Source organism: Pseudochaenichthys georgianus, chromosome 21, assembly GCF_902827115.2.
Source record: "Pseudochaenichthys georgianus chromosome 21, fPseGeo1.2, whole genome shotgun sequence".
NCBI lineage: Eukaryota > Metazoa > Chordata > Actinopteri > Perciformes > Channichthyidae > Pseudochaenichthys > Pseudochaenichthys georgianus.
The window spans coordinates 23,073,026-23,088,610 of record NC_047523.1 but is presented as its reverse complement, the minus strand read 5'-3'; the positions used below and the strand labels follow the sequence as shown (position 1 = coordinate 23,088,610).

The 15,585-nt window shown below is 43.3% G+C and overlaps 1 protein-coding gene across 1 annotated transcript; it reads left to right on the top strand.

Moving 5' to 3' along the window:
- Positions 1-11,207: 11,207 nt before the first annotated feature.
- On the top strand, positions 11,208-15,460 carry dhrs9 (dehydrogenase/reductase (SDR family) member 9). The gene is made up of 5 exons (XM_034110248.1): positions 11,208-11,553; positions 13,108-13,425; positions 14,184-14,442; positions 14,534-14,697; positions 15,108-15,460. The coding sequence occupies exons 1-5, from the start codon at positions 11,466-11,468 to the stop codon at positions 15,326-15,328; spliced, it is 1,050 nt and encodes a 349-aa protein (XP_033966139.1). The 5' UTR covers positions 11,208-11,465; the 3' UTR covers positions 15,329-15,460.
- The last annotated feature ends 125 nt before the right edge of the window (positions 15,461-15,585 follow it).

Genomic DNA, 15,585 nt, shown 5'->3' with positions numbered 1-15,585 from the left:
AGTACTGTACTGTATCATATTATTTTCGAATAAATAATTTTTCAAATTATGATTTTTAAAAAAGAAATAATTATTTTGCTGAATTATTTTTTTGTATTGACCATTTTTCCTCCTGGTCTATCGCGCCCCCCCTGTCGCGCCCCCCACTTTGAGAACCACTGGCTTAGACAAACAGCAAAACTGCTGCAACCTTTAACGGCTGATTCCAGTTTGTCTGGTTTGTCTCTGAATGCACAAATGCTGTTTGTATAGCTGGAGATACCGGACAAAACTTTGTGTCGCACCTGACAAAGAGGGCGCATATCATGCCATTGATTCTGAATCAGACAATTCGTTTTTTGACAAAGAGCCTTAATAGACCAAACCCAAATGTTGCTGTTTCAAAATACAGCAATGTTACTGTTGAATGCCGAAGTGAAAAAACATTAAAAGAATAGCACTTTTAGGACCATTCTCAGATCGTTCCTTAAAGACAACAAAAGTAAACATGTGTCTTGTTTTCTACAACATGGTGGAGGAGACTGCCTTTCTTTGCATTTGCTGATTCAATGCACAATTGTGTTTGGCAGCTTGTTTGGCATGCATTGAGCAATATAGGTGTTAAAATATACATTGCAGCAATAAAGGTACCAACAGGAGCTTGAGTCAATGTATTTCATCAACTTAATTCAACTTTAGGTACAGCGCCTAATCATTGGATGTATGTATTCATTGATTTTGAATTGATTGAGGGAGATAAGAGTGTCATACATTTGAACATGTATTCATATCATATGTAGAATAATTGTACCCGGTAAGTCCCAATCCCTCCCTTCTCTGCTAGAGAACATTTACTTTAGAAAAACAGTAAAATATAGTAAGATGGAAGAGGGAGATAGAAAATAAAAATGTGCAAGAAGCACAAGTCAGTTAAATCAGAAAAAAGGGGGCAAACAGCTTCAAAATAGTTCACTAGAAATGCAAATAATGTACTCTCATTCAACAAAGGGCTGGACAACACTGGTTTCAACTGGGACACATGAAAGGTTGGGTGAATTCTCATGGAGGGAGGCAGCTTGAGTCTAACAGCAGATGGATTGATTATGCGCTCGATCACATAGGGGCCAATGAAGCGTGGTTTCAACTTCTTAGACTCAGCTTGTACAGAAATATTTTTTGATGAAAGCCAAACTTTCTGACCTGGTTGGAACTGGGGAGCTGCGGTCCGGTGGCGGTTTGCAATATGCCGATTGCGTTCATCGGAGCGGAGAAGGGCAGAGCGGGCATCCTTCCAAATCCTCCGACAACGACGGAGATGGGCTTGGACAGACGGAACTGCGATCTCGTCCTCTTGGGCTGGGAACAAAGGGGGTTGATATCCAAGAGAACATTCAAATGGGGACATACCGGTGGCAGCACTAGACAGTGAGTTATGAGCGTATTCAATCCAGGGCAGATGTAAGCTCCAGGAGGTGGGATTCCGGAAGGTGACACAGCGAAGTGCAGCTCCAAGGTCCTGATTGGCTCTTTCGGCCTGCCCGTTAGTCTGAGGATGATAGCCTGAGGAGAGACTGACAGATGCTCCAAGTGCTCGACAGAATGCTTTCCATACCTGAGATATGAACTGTGGGCCTCGGTCGGAAACAATGTCTGTTGGAATGCCATGAAGCCGGACCACATGTTTGACTAAGAGGTCAGCAGTTCCAGAGGCTGTGGGGAGTTTAGGAAGAGGCACAAAATGAACCGCTTTGGAAAAGCGATCAACAATAGTGAGAATGGTCGAGTTACCCTGTGAAACCGGTAACAAAATCTAGGCCGATGTGACTCCAGGGACGACTAGGGACTGGGAGAGGCTGTAGTAGACCGATGGTAGCCTGGTGTGAACACTTGCTACGGACGCAAACAGTGCAGGCCAGCACAAAGGCTCGAGAGTCCGCTTCCATAGAAGGCCACCAGAAGTGTCGTCTCAGGAAGGATAGGGTCCGACTTACACCCGGGTGGCAGGCAAAGCGGGAAGCATGGTTCCATAGGAGAACTTGTGAGCGGACAGAGTCAGGTACAAACAAACGGTTATCTGGACCATCTCCTGGATCTGGATGGTCTCTCTGTGCCTTCCTCACTGAGTTCTCAATCTCCCATGTTACAGCGCCCACCACTCTGGTAGCGGGGATTATGGTGTCAGGAGCTATGGGATCCTGATCCACTGCAAACTGCCGGGACAATGCGTCAGGTTTAAGGTTTTTAGTACCAGGTCGGTAGGTAAGGGTGAAGTTGAACCTCCCAAAAAGCAATGCCCAGCGTGCCTGACGGGAGTTTAGTCGTTTGGCAGTTTGTATGTAGACCAGGTTCCTGTGGTCTGTCCACACAATGAATGGATGTTCAGAGCCTTCCAGCCAGTGCCTCCATTCTTCCAGCGCAAGCTTAACAGCAAGCAGCTCCCTGTTGCCAACATCATAGTTGCGCTCAGGGGTTGTCAGTCGTCGGGAAAAAAAAGCACAAGGGTGAAGCTTTTGGTTGGAGACTGAGCGTTGTGATAGAACAGCCCCCACACCGGTGTTGGATGCATCAACCTCAACAATAAACTGAAGAGATGGGTCAGGGTTCGTAAGAATAGGGGCCGAGGTGAAACGTCTCTTCAGCTCAGAGAAGGCAGCCTCAGCCTGAGTAGTCCACGAGAAAGGGATTGCTGGGGAGGTGAGTTGGTTGAGAGGACCGGCAACACGACTGTAGTCTCTGATGAACCGGCGATAGAAATTTGCAAAGCCCAAAAAACGTTGGAGCTACTTCCTGGTGGAAGGTTTGGGCCATTGTGCCACTGCTTGTACCTTCTCTGGGTCTGTTCTCAGCTGACCTTGCTCAATGATGTAGCCTAGGAAATCCACTGAATCCACGTGAAATTTGCATTTCTCTACTTTGACAAACAGCTTGTTCTCGAGGAGCCTTTGTAGAACCTGCTGCACATGTTCGGTGTGTTCCTCCATGGTCTGTAAGAATATCAGGATATCATCAAGATACACAAATACTGAACGGTTCAGGAAGTCACGGAGGACATCAATCACAAGAGCCTGGAAGACAGCTGGTGCATTGGTGAGTCCAAAGGGCATCACTAGATACTCGAAATGGCCTAGTGGGGTGTTGAACGCCGTCTTCCACTCGTCTCCTTGACGTATGCGGACCAGGTGGTAAGCATTCCTGAGGTTGACTTTCGAGAAAATGGTGGCCTTCTGTAGGGGTTCGAAGGCTGAATTGATGAGGGGCAGTGGATACTTGTTCTTGATGGTGATGTTGTTAAGGCCTCGGTAGTCAATGCAGGGGCGTAGGGAGTGGTCCTTCTTGGATACAAAGAAGAAGCCTGCTCCGACGGGGGAAGAAGAGGGTCTTATGATGCCAGCAGCCAGTGAGTCTTTGATGTAAGTCTCCATGGCCTCACGCTCAGTTCGGGACAAGTTAAACAGGCGACTGGATGGGAGAGATGCCCCAGGAAGAAGATCTATTGTGCAGTCGTAAGGGCGATGAGGGGGCAGAGAAAGAGCTCGCTGTTTGCTGAAAACCTCTCTCAGGCTATGATAAACCGGAGGGACAGCGGACAAGTTGAGTGGCTCCTGCTGAACTGGGGAAATACCGCGTGCCAGGAGCTTCCCATTCAGACCTCGAGCATTGAGAGGAGCTGTCAGAGGTTGAGTGGAGATGCCGGCTGAGGCAACCAGTTGGGCATCCAAAAAACTCTCATCAGCCCCAGAGTCCACTAGGGCAGGCAGAGAGAGAGACTGTTGATTTAACAGCAGTGTGGCTTCAAGTGGCTTGCGGGTCTGGGGGGTTGAGGAAGAAACAGCTTTGCTCACCAGTATCCCCACCTTTACTGGCGAGCACCCTCTTTTGGGCGCTGGGGGCATGTGTCCACGAGATGACCGGAGTGAGCACAGTAGACACAAAGTCCTTCTCTTATTCTCCGGAGACGTTCTTGGGGAGTGAGTCGGGCTCTGCCTAGTTGCATCGGTTCCTCTGAAGACAGGAGAGGAGAAAAGACTTCAGATGGAGCACCAGGACTTGGGAAAGTCTCCGACCTGAATCTTGCGAGAGGAGACGAGACAGGGCAAGAGGGGAGTGACCCAGGAAATCGGCTGGCTCTTTCCCTATGGCGCTCCCTAAGGCGGTTATCCAGTCTTATGGCTAGGGAGACCAACTCATCCAAGTTAGCTGATTCGTCCCTCACTGCTAACTCATCTTTAACAGAATCAGTTAGCCCGGTTTGAAAAACCCCTTGAAGCGCTGTGTCATTCCACCCTGCCTCTGCAGCTAAGGTCCTAAATTCCACTGAGTATTCCAATAGGGTCTGTCTGCAGACCGCAGCAAGGAGGCGTTTCCTATAGGGGCGTTTCCTATAGGGGCGTTTCCTATAGTGAACGACGGGAGCCGGCTCGCGAACGAGACGTTTTTTGTTTTGTTTTTGCGGAGGGATCTAGATCGGCATGAAGGCACAGTATGCAATGTGGACATTATCCCGCTTATTACACATGGCCACATTCTCAACAAAGTAACGACATGACTCCCAATAATAATGGAAATGCTTTTATGGATTTAGAAAAAGATTTTATTGATTTAAAAAATAGTTTTTTGTATTGATTTAAATTGACATGCATCCGCTAAGAAAAGTAGTCCGTTGTTACTGTTTGAACTAACGTAACAACGGCAGGAACTGCTTCTATAGTGTTTTTGAGGAGATTTTTGATTACAGATTTGAAAACATCGTTGCTTGCTTTAAAAGTAGCACAATTCATTATGTCAAACCTTGAAAGATATCCCTGCCCTAATGCCAAAAGTAACTGGCAACTGAATATATGTCGCCGTAGCGATGATGTCTATGTCTGGACCGCTGCGTAAAAAGGAGGGTTTCTGACCCATTACTTCTCTTCTTACTTCTATAAGAATAAAACACGGAGGACGGAGATCTCTCTTTGTCCCCCTCTTCTCCCCGCTGCAGCCTAGCAGTTGATCTCAAAGCACGCTCCCCTCTCCTGCAGGGAGAAAAACTATATTTATATACTTTATATAGGTTGATACAGTAGCCCCTTTTTTTAAATAGTTTTTATAGGTGTTGCCATCTGTTTTGTGTAGCGTGGTTCTACAAGCAAGTCAATGCATTAATTGGGTGGTATCAGAGAGTTACACGGGTCTGTAAATGCAATGAAAACAATTGGCCACAGCAAATAATTTATATTAAACATGTAATTTTTACTTTTGAATACTTTAGTACAAAGGATGTCTTGAATAATGTAAGTGATATATGTGTACACATATAAATCATTAGTCAAAACAGCGCTACATTTGATTTAATTAAAAGGTATAATATGTGGTAAACTGAAGAGCCCTTTGGGAGCCGAAAGAGCCGGCTCTTCTTGGTGAGCCAAATGATCGGCTCAGCAAGAAGAGCCGGAATTCCCATCACTAGAACAATGACTTCTTCTGCGAGGATTTATAAAAGCAGCTGGATAAAAAAAGTTAGGAAACGCCCCTATAGGAAACGCCTCCTTGCTGCGGTCTGCAGACAGACCCATCTCGAGTATTCGGCTACACTACGGGAGCCCTGTCGCAGTGAGAGGAGGCGTTTAGTAGCGTCCCTACCGCTGACGGGGTGGTGGAAAACTTTCTTCATTTTTTCTGTAAACTCTGGATAAGAATAACAAAGGTTGGACTGACTCTCCCATACAGCTGATGCCCAGGCTAGGGCGCTACCTGTAAGTAAACCTATCATATAACAAATCTTAGCTCTGTCATTAGCATACGTAGACGGCTGCTGCTCAAACACAAGAGAACACTGCATTAAGAAAGATGTACATGTCCCTAAGGCACCTGCGTACCGCTCTGGAGTGGGAATGTTTGGCTCACGTGAAGGGAGAACGGGCTGGGCTGGAAACGGTGCTAACTCTTGTGGGGGAGCTGGATTGAGGAAACCAGGTTGAGGTGATGTCCCATCTGTGCTACGTTGGCGGTTAGTGATGCGAGGTTATCCATAACCTCTTTGAGCATCTGGTCATGCCGGCCCACGAGGACGCCTTGGTCGGAGGGAGCCTCACAAATTGGGTCCGGGCCTGCTGGGTCCATGGTGGCCAGATTGTTCTGTTAGGATTATGTTTTAAACAGGACCCAGGCGCAGGCAAGGACTGAAGATGTTTAAATAGTTTATTGCTTCGGAGACTCAGGCAGGTTTGGTGATATGGAGGTCCGGAGTGGAGGTAGGCAGTGAGAGGCTGGACTGATTACAAGGCAGGCAGGTATGATGCAGGAAGAAACAGGCAGGTTGGCAGGAAGCTCTGGTGGACGATGGCCGAGGGATTGCATGATGTAGAAAACAATCTGGCGGTGAGTTGCTGGGAGACTGGAGTAGATAAGCTGTGTCCTGATTAGATGATGAGGGACAGCTGAGTCGGACGGCCAGGTGAGAGCAATCAGGCTGCTGCCTGCAAGGGAAACCACACCCTCTCCACACACAGGGGAACAAACAGGAACACAGTTTGGACCGTGACACTTTCGACGCGAAGGAGGAGCAGTTCAACTCCGAGTCCCTCCCTGATGACCGAACTTCTCACCTTATCCCTAAGGGAGACACCAGCCACCCTGCGGAGAAAACCCATCTCGACCGCTTGTATCCGCAATCTCGTTCTTTCGGTCATGACCCATCCTTCATGACCATAGGTGAGGGTAGGAACGAAAATGGCCCGGTAGACAGAGAGCTTTGCCTTCTGGCTCAGCTTCCTTTTCGTCACAACGGTGCGGTAAAGCGACTGCAGTACCGCTCCCGCTGGTCCGATTCTCCGGGCCCATCTCACGCTCCATTGTTCCCTCACTCGAGAACAAGACCCCGAGATACTTGAACTCCTTCACTTGTGGTAAGGACTCATTCCCTAGTTGGAGTGGACAGTCCACATGTGCCAATTACAGAGGCATCACACTCAGCCTCCCCGGGAAAGTTTACTCCAAGGTACTCGAAAGGAGGGTCAGGCCGATTGTCGAACCTCAGATTGAGGAGGAACAATGCGGATTCCGTCCTGGTCGTGGAACGATGGATCAGCTTTTTACTCTCGCAAGGATCCTGGAGGGGGCCTGGGAGTACGCTTATCCGGTCTACATGTGTTTTGTAGACTTGGAGAAGGCGTATGACCGAGTTCCCAGGGAGTTACTGTGGGAGGTGCTGCGGGAGTATGGGGTGAGGGGGTCTCTACTCAGGGCCATCCAATCTCTGTACTCCCAAAGCGAGAGCTGTGTCCGGGTCCTCGGCAGTAAGTCGGACCCATTTCCGGTGAGGGTTGGCCTCCGCCAGGGCTGCGCTTTGTCACCAATCCTGTTTGTAATATACATGGATCGGATTTTGAGGCGTAGTCGTGGGGGGGGGGGGGGGGTCTGCAGTTCGGTGGAATAAGGATTGCACCACTGCTTTTTGCAGATGATGTGGTTCTAATGGCTTCATCGGTCTGCGACCTTCAGCACTCACTGGATCGGTTCGCAACCGAGTGTGAAGCGGCTGGGATGAGGATCAGCACCTCCAAATCTGAGGCCATGGTTCTCAGCAGGAAACCGATGGACTGTCCACTCCAAGTAGTATGTTGACACATGGTAAACATTTTTTTCTTTTTATAATGGGTATAATGGCAACTATTTGAACTGATCATTTTTTTAAAAAGAATCAAGCAATATTAGCAAACGTTCTCATGTTCCAGATGATAAATAGTAAGAATTTCCGGAATTTATTTATCTTTTTTGAGAAGTAAAAGTAAAAATCTGAGAGGTCCAATGAAGGAAACGGGCATTTGCCTTGTTAACACTAGAACCGCCAGAGGTCACTGTATACCTATATCCGCCAACGGGTAAAGTTTACCCGCTATTGATTTCCAAGGTACAATGTACCATACAGAACGGTGAGTTTTGATCGCACAGGGATGACATGTATCCCAATATAATCTGTGGACTCTCAGTTTTTCATATTATATGTGACCCGCTCTATCGAAATCAGTCGGAAGTCGCAATGGCTCATTTCAGAATAAATGTGGATTTACGTAAAAAACTATTTTTTCAGGGTTCGGGTGTTTTGTTTGATTTTAAACAAACAAAGTCTTGGCTTTCAGAATATGAAACTTTTACTTCCAAAATCACACGATAAATAGATTTTTGAAGCTTGTAAAGGGACGAAGACAAGCACCTCTCACTCGCAATCTGCTCTTCCAGCAGCGCCGCCCCCCCTCCCTCCGGCTGAAATTATGAACGTAAGAGTATAGTAATCATAGATAACACGGCAGGGTCCGTTACAGTTTGTTTTCATCTGATTTAAATTAAACAAAGTCTTGGCTTTCAGAATATTAAACTTGTTTCGGCAAATTCAGATGATAAATACAACTTTGAAGCTTGTAACGGCATAATTACAAGCGGAGAACGGAGTAATTTAACATCACAGCAGGCATAACAACAGCCGGTGTTTCTCGTGAGGGTTTTCTCTGGGAAACAAACACAATACACACAAACGCAAAAATACACAAACACACACACGTATACACACACACACTCGCAAGCTTCCCCTCCAAACGAAAATATCTTCCCTCCGTAGTATTTTGATCATTTTGATCGCGAAATCAATAGCGCGAGGAGCGCTGCATTTCTATGAGGTAAATATTACCCGCTGGCGGAAATAGGTATAAATATCCATTTTGTTGGCGATTTTTTCAATCTGACTTCATATTGACAATTTTTAACAACACAGGGTGTTACAGAACACACTTTCAGGAAAAGTCACGGACTGGGAGACGTTAATATTTTATTGAAAAAAAGTTACATACAATAAAAAAACAGCTGCGGGTAAAATTTACCCGTTGGCGGTTCTAGTGTTAATGACATTTTATCGATTTAAATGTGTTGGCAGTGTTTTGGCAAGATGTTGGACCTGACAGGGAAAGGAAATTTGTATATTTATATAACAATTAAGAATATTTTTAAATAAGAATATCTGAAAAACACACATTATAACAAAAAAAACAACAACAATGGGGCCAGACCATAGACTGGGCCAGACAGGTCCAAACAAAACAAAGAAACCCAGGAAAACTGAACAAGTACATACCCTATGGCAGTGGTTCCAAAACGGTGTGCCGCGGCACACTGGTGTGCCGTGAGGCAAGTCCGGGTGTGCCGTGGGATTTTGTGACAACCATACCTTATTATTGCAATATACAACTACACAAAAATAAAAAAAAATTAATTTACTATATCAGTACTTTGTAGGTTTATATGTACGTAATCTGCGCGACTTGCGCGTCCACATCTCCACGTGCAGTGCTGCATACACATGGCTGAGTCAGCGATAACTCTCGAGGGGTGGAGGTATGCCCATTATTTTGAGTTCATCCGAAGAATAGACAGGAATGTGCCGGTGAGGTGCAAACTGTGTCCAGGCCAGAAGCTGTTATCCACTGCTGTAAACACCACGTCAAACCTCAACAAGCACCTGCAAAGAACATGCTAAGGTGGAGCTACCGCACACGCTATTTGTTGTTTGTTTATATCACAGTCTGTTCTTCTTCTCTGTCTTCCGTTTGTTGCCTGTTTTGAATGACGAATACACACTACCGCCGCCTGCTGGTAAGGAGAGTTATTGCCACTCACGCATGCGCAGTTCGTACGTGCTCGGCTGAAGTCTTTGCGGTGTCTGGTTCCAGTGCAACACATGGCCAACACACAGGAGAACACGCCGACGCTACAGAGTGAGCAGAGATATACTGCACAATATACAGATAGCAGGAGACAGAGGACAGCCACGGTCAGATAGCAGGAGACAGAGGACAGCCACGGTCAGATAGCAGGAGACAGAGGACAGCCATGGTCAGATAGCAGGAGACAGAGAACAGCCACGGTCAGATAGGAAAACATTCAGGATCTGGATCAGTCTTATGCGACAATAGAAACTGAACTAAAGAGAACATTTGAAACTTTAGCAGTCTGCGTGATCTGCTTGCAGGGAGGGGCGGGCCGGCCCTGCGAGTAAAGTAACGAGTTACTTTATGTAGAGAGTAACGAAGTAGTGTTTTACTTTTTTAAAGTAATATGTAATATGTAATATATTACTTTTTTTTAGTAACGACCCCATCTCTGCTGAAATGTTACATTTATAATTTGTAGTTCAGGACCATGGACAATGCAGCTTCCTTGCATTGACAGTTCTCTGTGCTGAATTTCCTTTGTCTCATTTTTAATGTTGTGACCTGTCTGGTTTAAATGAGTGTGTTGCTGCTTTGACGAAGCCTAATTTGATAACGTTTCAAATTAATTTCTGAAATATTTCGTTAATAAATATTTCATGAGTAATATAGTTGTCTTTGTCACATTTTATTTGGCATTAGTAAATAATTATGCACATTTACAGATATTTTACATGATATGAGTGATAACACGTGTTATAAGGGCTATTTTGCACAATAGGTGTGCCTTGAGATTTTTACTTGTCCTTTGGTGTGCCTTGGGCACAAAACGTTTGGGAACCACTGCCCTATGGTATGGACGAATCACAATGACAGGCCAAATCTGGGGAGGGAATGCAAAAAGACAAAGTTAGCAGGTGAAAATAATTAGAGAATCAAACAGGCGGCAAAAAGACAGGCAAGGAAGTAAGACAAGACAAGCAAAGAGAAAATACATTTCAAAACAAAACAGGAAACTAAATAACACCAGGATGACAGGTTTTCTACTTTAATAAATATGGACGGATAAATTAGGGTCCGTGAACCTTCGTTTGAATTGTCTTTCTTTCTTAAACCAGTAAATAGAAAAGCGACCAGGAGAGGGCTTTTGTTTTAAAAGGACTTCCGCCCCTCGCTCAAAGGTATTTTGGCTATTTAATAAAGCAACAATTATACGGATTTTGAACACAAAAACAGCTTCCACATGTATTGTGTTACAAGAATAATAAAATACAAATGAAAACACAAGAGACACATTATTATTTATTTATATTTTAATGAGAATTACTACTTTAATGTAACTTTCTTGAACCATTAAAACACACATAAGTAAACATTGTACCGTTTTTAAATTCCTGTTATTGAAATTATGAAAAAAATATAAACATATTCTCTGTCCATCTATCTGACATTATCATGCAGTTTCCAGCAGATGGCATCCTTCAAACATAATTTACATGAAAAGAAGGCGGGGACAGCTTGTGACAACTGCACTTTCCGGAAGTTGCTTTCAAATAAAAATAAAAAGGAAATAAAATAGAAATGTTGAATGAATTTCCACCAGTTCAGTGTCTCTCCTGAAGATTCACATCCTGCTGCTCTGCAATAAGACACGGATCCATTCACAAATGATATTCTACACGTAAGGTTTTGTTTGGCTTTCCCTCAACGAAAGTTCAACTAGTAAAACCTGAAACAAGAACCAGTTCTGTGAATCTCCTTCCACACAGGGAAACGTGTTAGTATCTGGCTGTTTTAGTTACAACAATGACTCCAGTAACAATTTGGCAAACTTTTGATTCAGCGTTTTCGGTGAGATTTTCAACCATGAATACCATGTTCCAGCAAATAAATCGTAAGTAGTTGCTGCTTTTCTATGTCTTTATGATGGGTAGCCGAATATAATTGAGTTTTGCTGTCGGTCGTGCTAAAAATAGCATTTTGATTAGTATTTTCACAGTTTTAATGGTATTTTTTTCAATCAAATGCTCCTCTGAATAATTAAGGAAAAGTTGGACCCCTAATCAGTATCAGTTTTTTTTATTTACATCACGTATTTCCACTGGCTTTACTTGTCTTAATATGTATTTGTTTAGATTTCAGTCATCAGTTTGATCGACAGAAATGACTGCAACAATTTAAATTATTGAAAAATCGTTTCATTTAATAAGTCACTGTTTCTCAAAGCAAAGCTATTTGTTTTCTTCCTGTCGTCCATAAAGGTGAACTTAATGTTGTTTGTTTAACTGAGAATAAGCCATGTTAAGATAACATTCTGCCCTGACAAAAATATATAATGCTAAGAGTTGTTTTACTTAATAATTTAAAGTGATAACGTATAAGTATCATTGGGCTTGTAATTCATCAATTTAAAATAAGGAGGTGCAGTCGGGAGCTCATCGCATAAAAATGTGTTTCACAATAGGCATTCCTAAATGCAATGTAACCACCCAACGAGAGAGACAGGTTTCCCTACTGTATAGTGTATACGTACTGTCATGTACTACTTTTTTACTTCTTCTGCAGCCTAGTGATACTATTATGAATTGTTATAATGCCATCAGCTTGAAGACAATAAGTCCAGGATTGCAAATGTAGTGTTTGCTGATAATGGGAATGGATTGAAAAGTACTATGTAATAATCCTAATGAAAACCTCCGACTATGTTGTAAGATATGAGAGTAAAAGTTAGTTTAAAAGTAAAGTAGCTGTAGCTTAAATCACAATCTCACTTTAAGGAGAATTCAGTAGCTACAGTAGCTGTTGGACATAGCTGCTATCAGCTGATGGAGTTTGCCCATTTTTCATAGAATTTAAGATGTTTACATTTCCAATTCATCTGGCTGCCTTGAGGTCTCTCATCAATGTTGGCTTAAACATTTAGATTGCAAATCAAAGTGTTACATTTAGTCACAACAAGGCAAACTAATTTGCTGCAGTAGATTTTGTGTTTCAACCAAAAACTTCAGGAAAGCTAATAAATGGACCTTGAAGGTATATTGATTATTTGTTTAACTCTGTGGTCAAATATTCTACGGTACTGGAATTCAAACTGAGCTCAAAATAAATAGGCCTAAAAAACCACAAGGAGGACTATCCATCACAACATATCTAAATATTGAATTTGCAGTCGTTATGTGAACATTTATTTCCTATAGTGCCAGTAAGCCTTACACATGGAAACATTGCCATGTCATTAAGAGGAAATAGACGTTTTATTAGGAGCATAACAATGTTCTCCTTTGATGACTCCTTGTGTGCCCTGTTTAATGTATCTTTATTTTGCGTCTCACTATAATTAACTGTTTGGCTGTGCACACACTTGCCTCCTCATGTGTAGCAAGTGTATTATACATATATGTCAATATGGTAATCATTTCCTTTTTAACTCTGACCTTCTTGTTTTTAGAAAAACATTATCTTTATGCCCTTGGACTGGTGGTTCCCTGGTGCATCTATCGCTGGTACAAGGGTAGCAGGAGAGTGACCAAAAAAGAAGACAAATATGTCTACATCACTGGCTGTGACTCTGGGTTTGGTAATCTCCTCGCGAGACACCTTGACAAGCAGGGCTTCAACGTGATTGCCGCCTGTTACACTGAGAAGGGTGAAGAAGAGCTGAAGAAGATCACCTCCGACAGACTGGCGACTCTTCACTTGGATGTTGCCGACTCAAAGAGTGTGGAGAAAGCCGCAGCTCTCATCAAGACTCTGGTTGGACCGAAGGGTAAGTGGCTTTGAGTTGCTCATTCCCTTTCATCACAAGTTTCTAATATCCTTAAACGTTTGGGGTAAATATAGTTAGATTAGCTAGAGCAGCAACAGTAGAGCAGCAACAGTAGAGAAGCAATGATCATTCCTTTTCTTTTATTGCCCAAATCACATTCATTGCCCGCCCAAACAATGTCTGGTGAGTCCATGGTCATGAATCGCACATTTTAAATTGGGTGGTGCTGATCATGTCTAGAGCATGCAGACTGAAATCAGTTGAAAACAGATACTGACCCTCTGAAATTGTTAAAATCGACTGATCAACCCCTCAATAATTGACCTAATATCTTGTCAGCTTAATCATTTTACAATCTAATCATGATATCATGTCAATTAAAGGGTTATGTGCCAATGTTTCAGAATAACCTGTGATCATGTTAGCTGGTGGGGATAGCCTGAATACTTTGGTGGTTGGTTGTTGTAATGACAAATATTTCTCACCTTTTCTGTTTCCCTTTTGTTTTATGCATGCCCAAATGACCAGTGCATGTTAAATTGTCACGTACCAATTTATAGATTACCATTGTTCTATGGCCTATAAGTAGAGTAATGCTATTCTAGTAGCATCCTGAATATTTTAGCAGCTATTGGTAGGTAAATTATTATTATTATAATTATTATTATCGGTTTCCCCCAGTGTTTTTGCCAAGCTAAGCTTGTGGGTACTTTCTCTCTTGGCTTTATGTCTTAATAGTATCTTGTTGTGTTCTCCAGGCCTCTGGGCCGTCGTGAACAACGCTGGAATCGCTCTGCCCTCCGGCCCCACTGACTGGATGACTATATACGACTACAAGAACATGCTGGCTGTCAACCTGTGCGGGGTGATAGACGTCACACTGAGCGTCCTCCCTCTCATCAAGAAGGCCAAAGGCAGAGTGGTGAACGTGGCCAGTGTGTTTGGGCGAGTGAGCGCCTTTGGGGGGCCTTACTGCGTGTCCAAGTTCGGAGTGGAGTCCTTCAACGACAGTCTGCGGTAAGAGAGATGTTGCCTTTTAATGCTGCACACACATTGTTATTTTCACAAGTGTCTTTTTGACTTGCAGCCAACATCCTTTGTGTTACAGTCTAAACATGGCACCGTTTGGCATTAAGGTAGCATGCATTGAGCCAGGCTTCTTCAAAACCAATGTGACTGATACAGTGGCGATGAAAAATAACCTGAGGCAGCTGTGGGAGCGACTCCCTCAGGATGTGAAGGAGGACTATGGACCTGATTACTTGCAAGCATGTGAGTCACTCTACATCTTTAAATGTATAATAACCTTTTTTTAATTGTTATAGCTCAACACTTCCCTGATTAATTCATCAACATTGATGAGATGGTTTGTCAATCTGTCTAAATCTTCACTTTAACATAAGTAATCAACTTTTCTCTCCACTGTCTAATATTTGAAGACTTTAATTTAAGTATTTTTTGTAGTATAAGCAAAATCCTAATTAAATGGCTCATATTTGTGTGATGTACAGTATATTTACTTGGATAAAGAAAGCAGAACAAGTAGTGAAAGTGGTAGTGAATGAATATAATAAGTGCCAAATTAAACATATTTTTCCAAGAAACTTCCATATTATCAGGACAGGAACCAATTACAAACGACTAGATCTGTAAATGAAAGTGTTTCCCTGCATCTCTTTCAGCTATTGACATGTTGGAACAAAGGTTTAACATGTTGACTGACGGGAACCTGATGAAGGTGGTGTACTGCATGGAGCACGCCATCTCCGCCGTTTACCCTCAGACTCGCTACTCCGCTGGGTGGGACGCCAAGTTCTTCTGGCTGCCTGCGGCCTACCTGCCAACCAGCATCGCTGATATTCTTTTCCGTGGAAATGCCCCTCCGTTTAAACCAAAAGTATAAGTAGTTCCTGCCAAATCAGTTGTGTTAGAAAAACATGGGCTAATTTAAAGATTTCTTGTCACTTATATTACTGCTATAAATGTTTGTACATGAAGGTTCATTGAAAATACATAAACATTTTCTGTATCATCACCAATGTTTGGCTCTTCATTCCTTTCTTGGCCCCTGAGACATTTGCATGCCTGCTCTATTGATTATAAGATCTAATCTAAAGCCTTCGCAGATAACAGACTTTGAACTCCGACAATAGCTTTTGT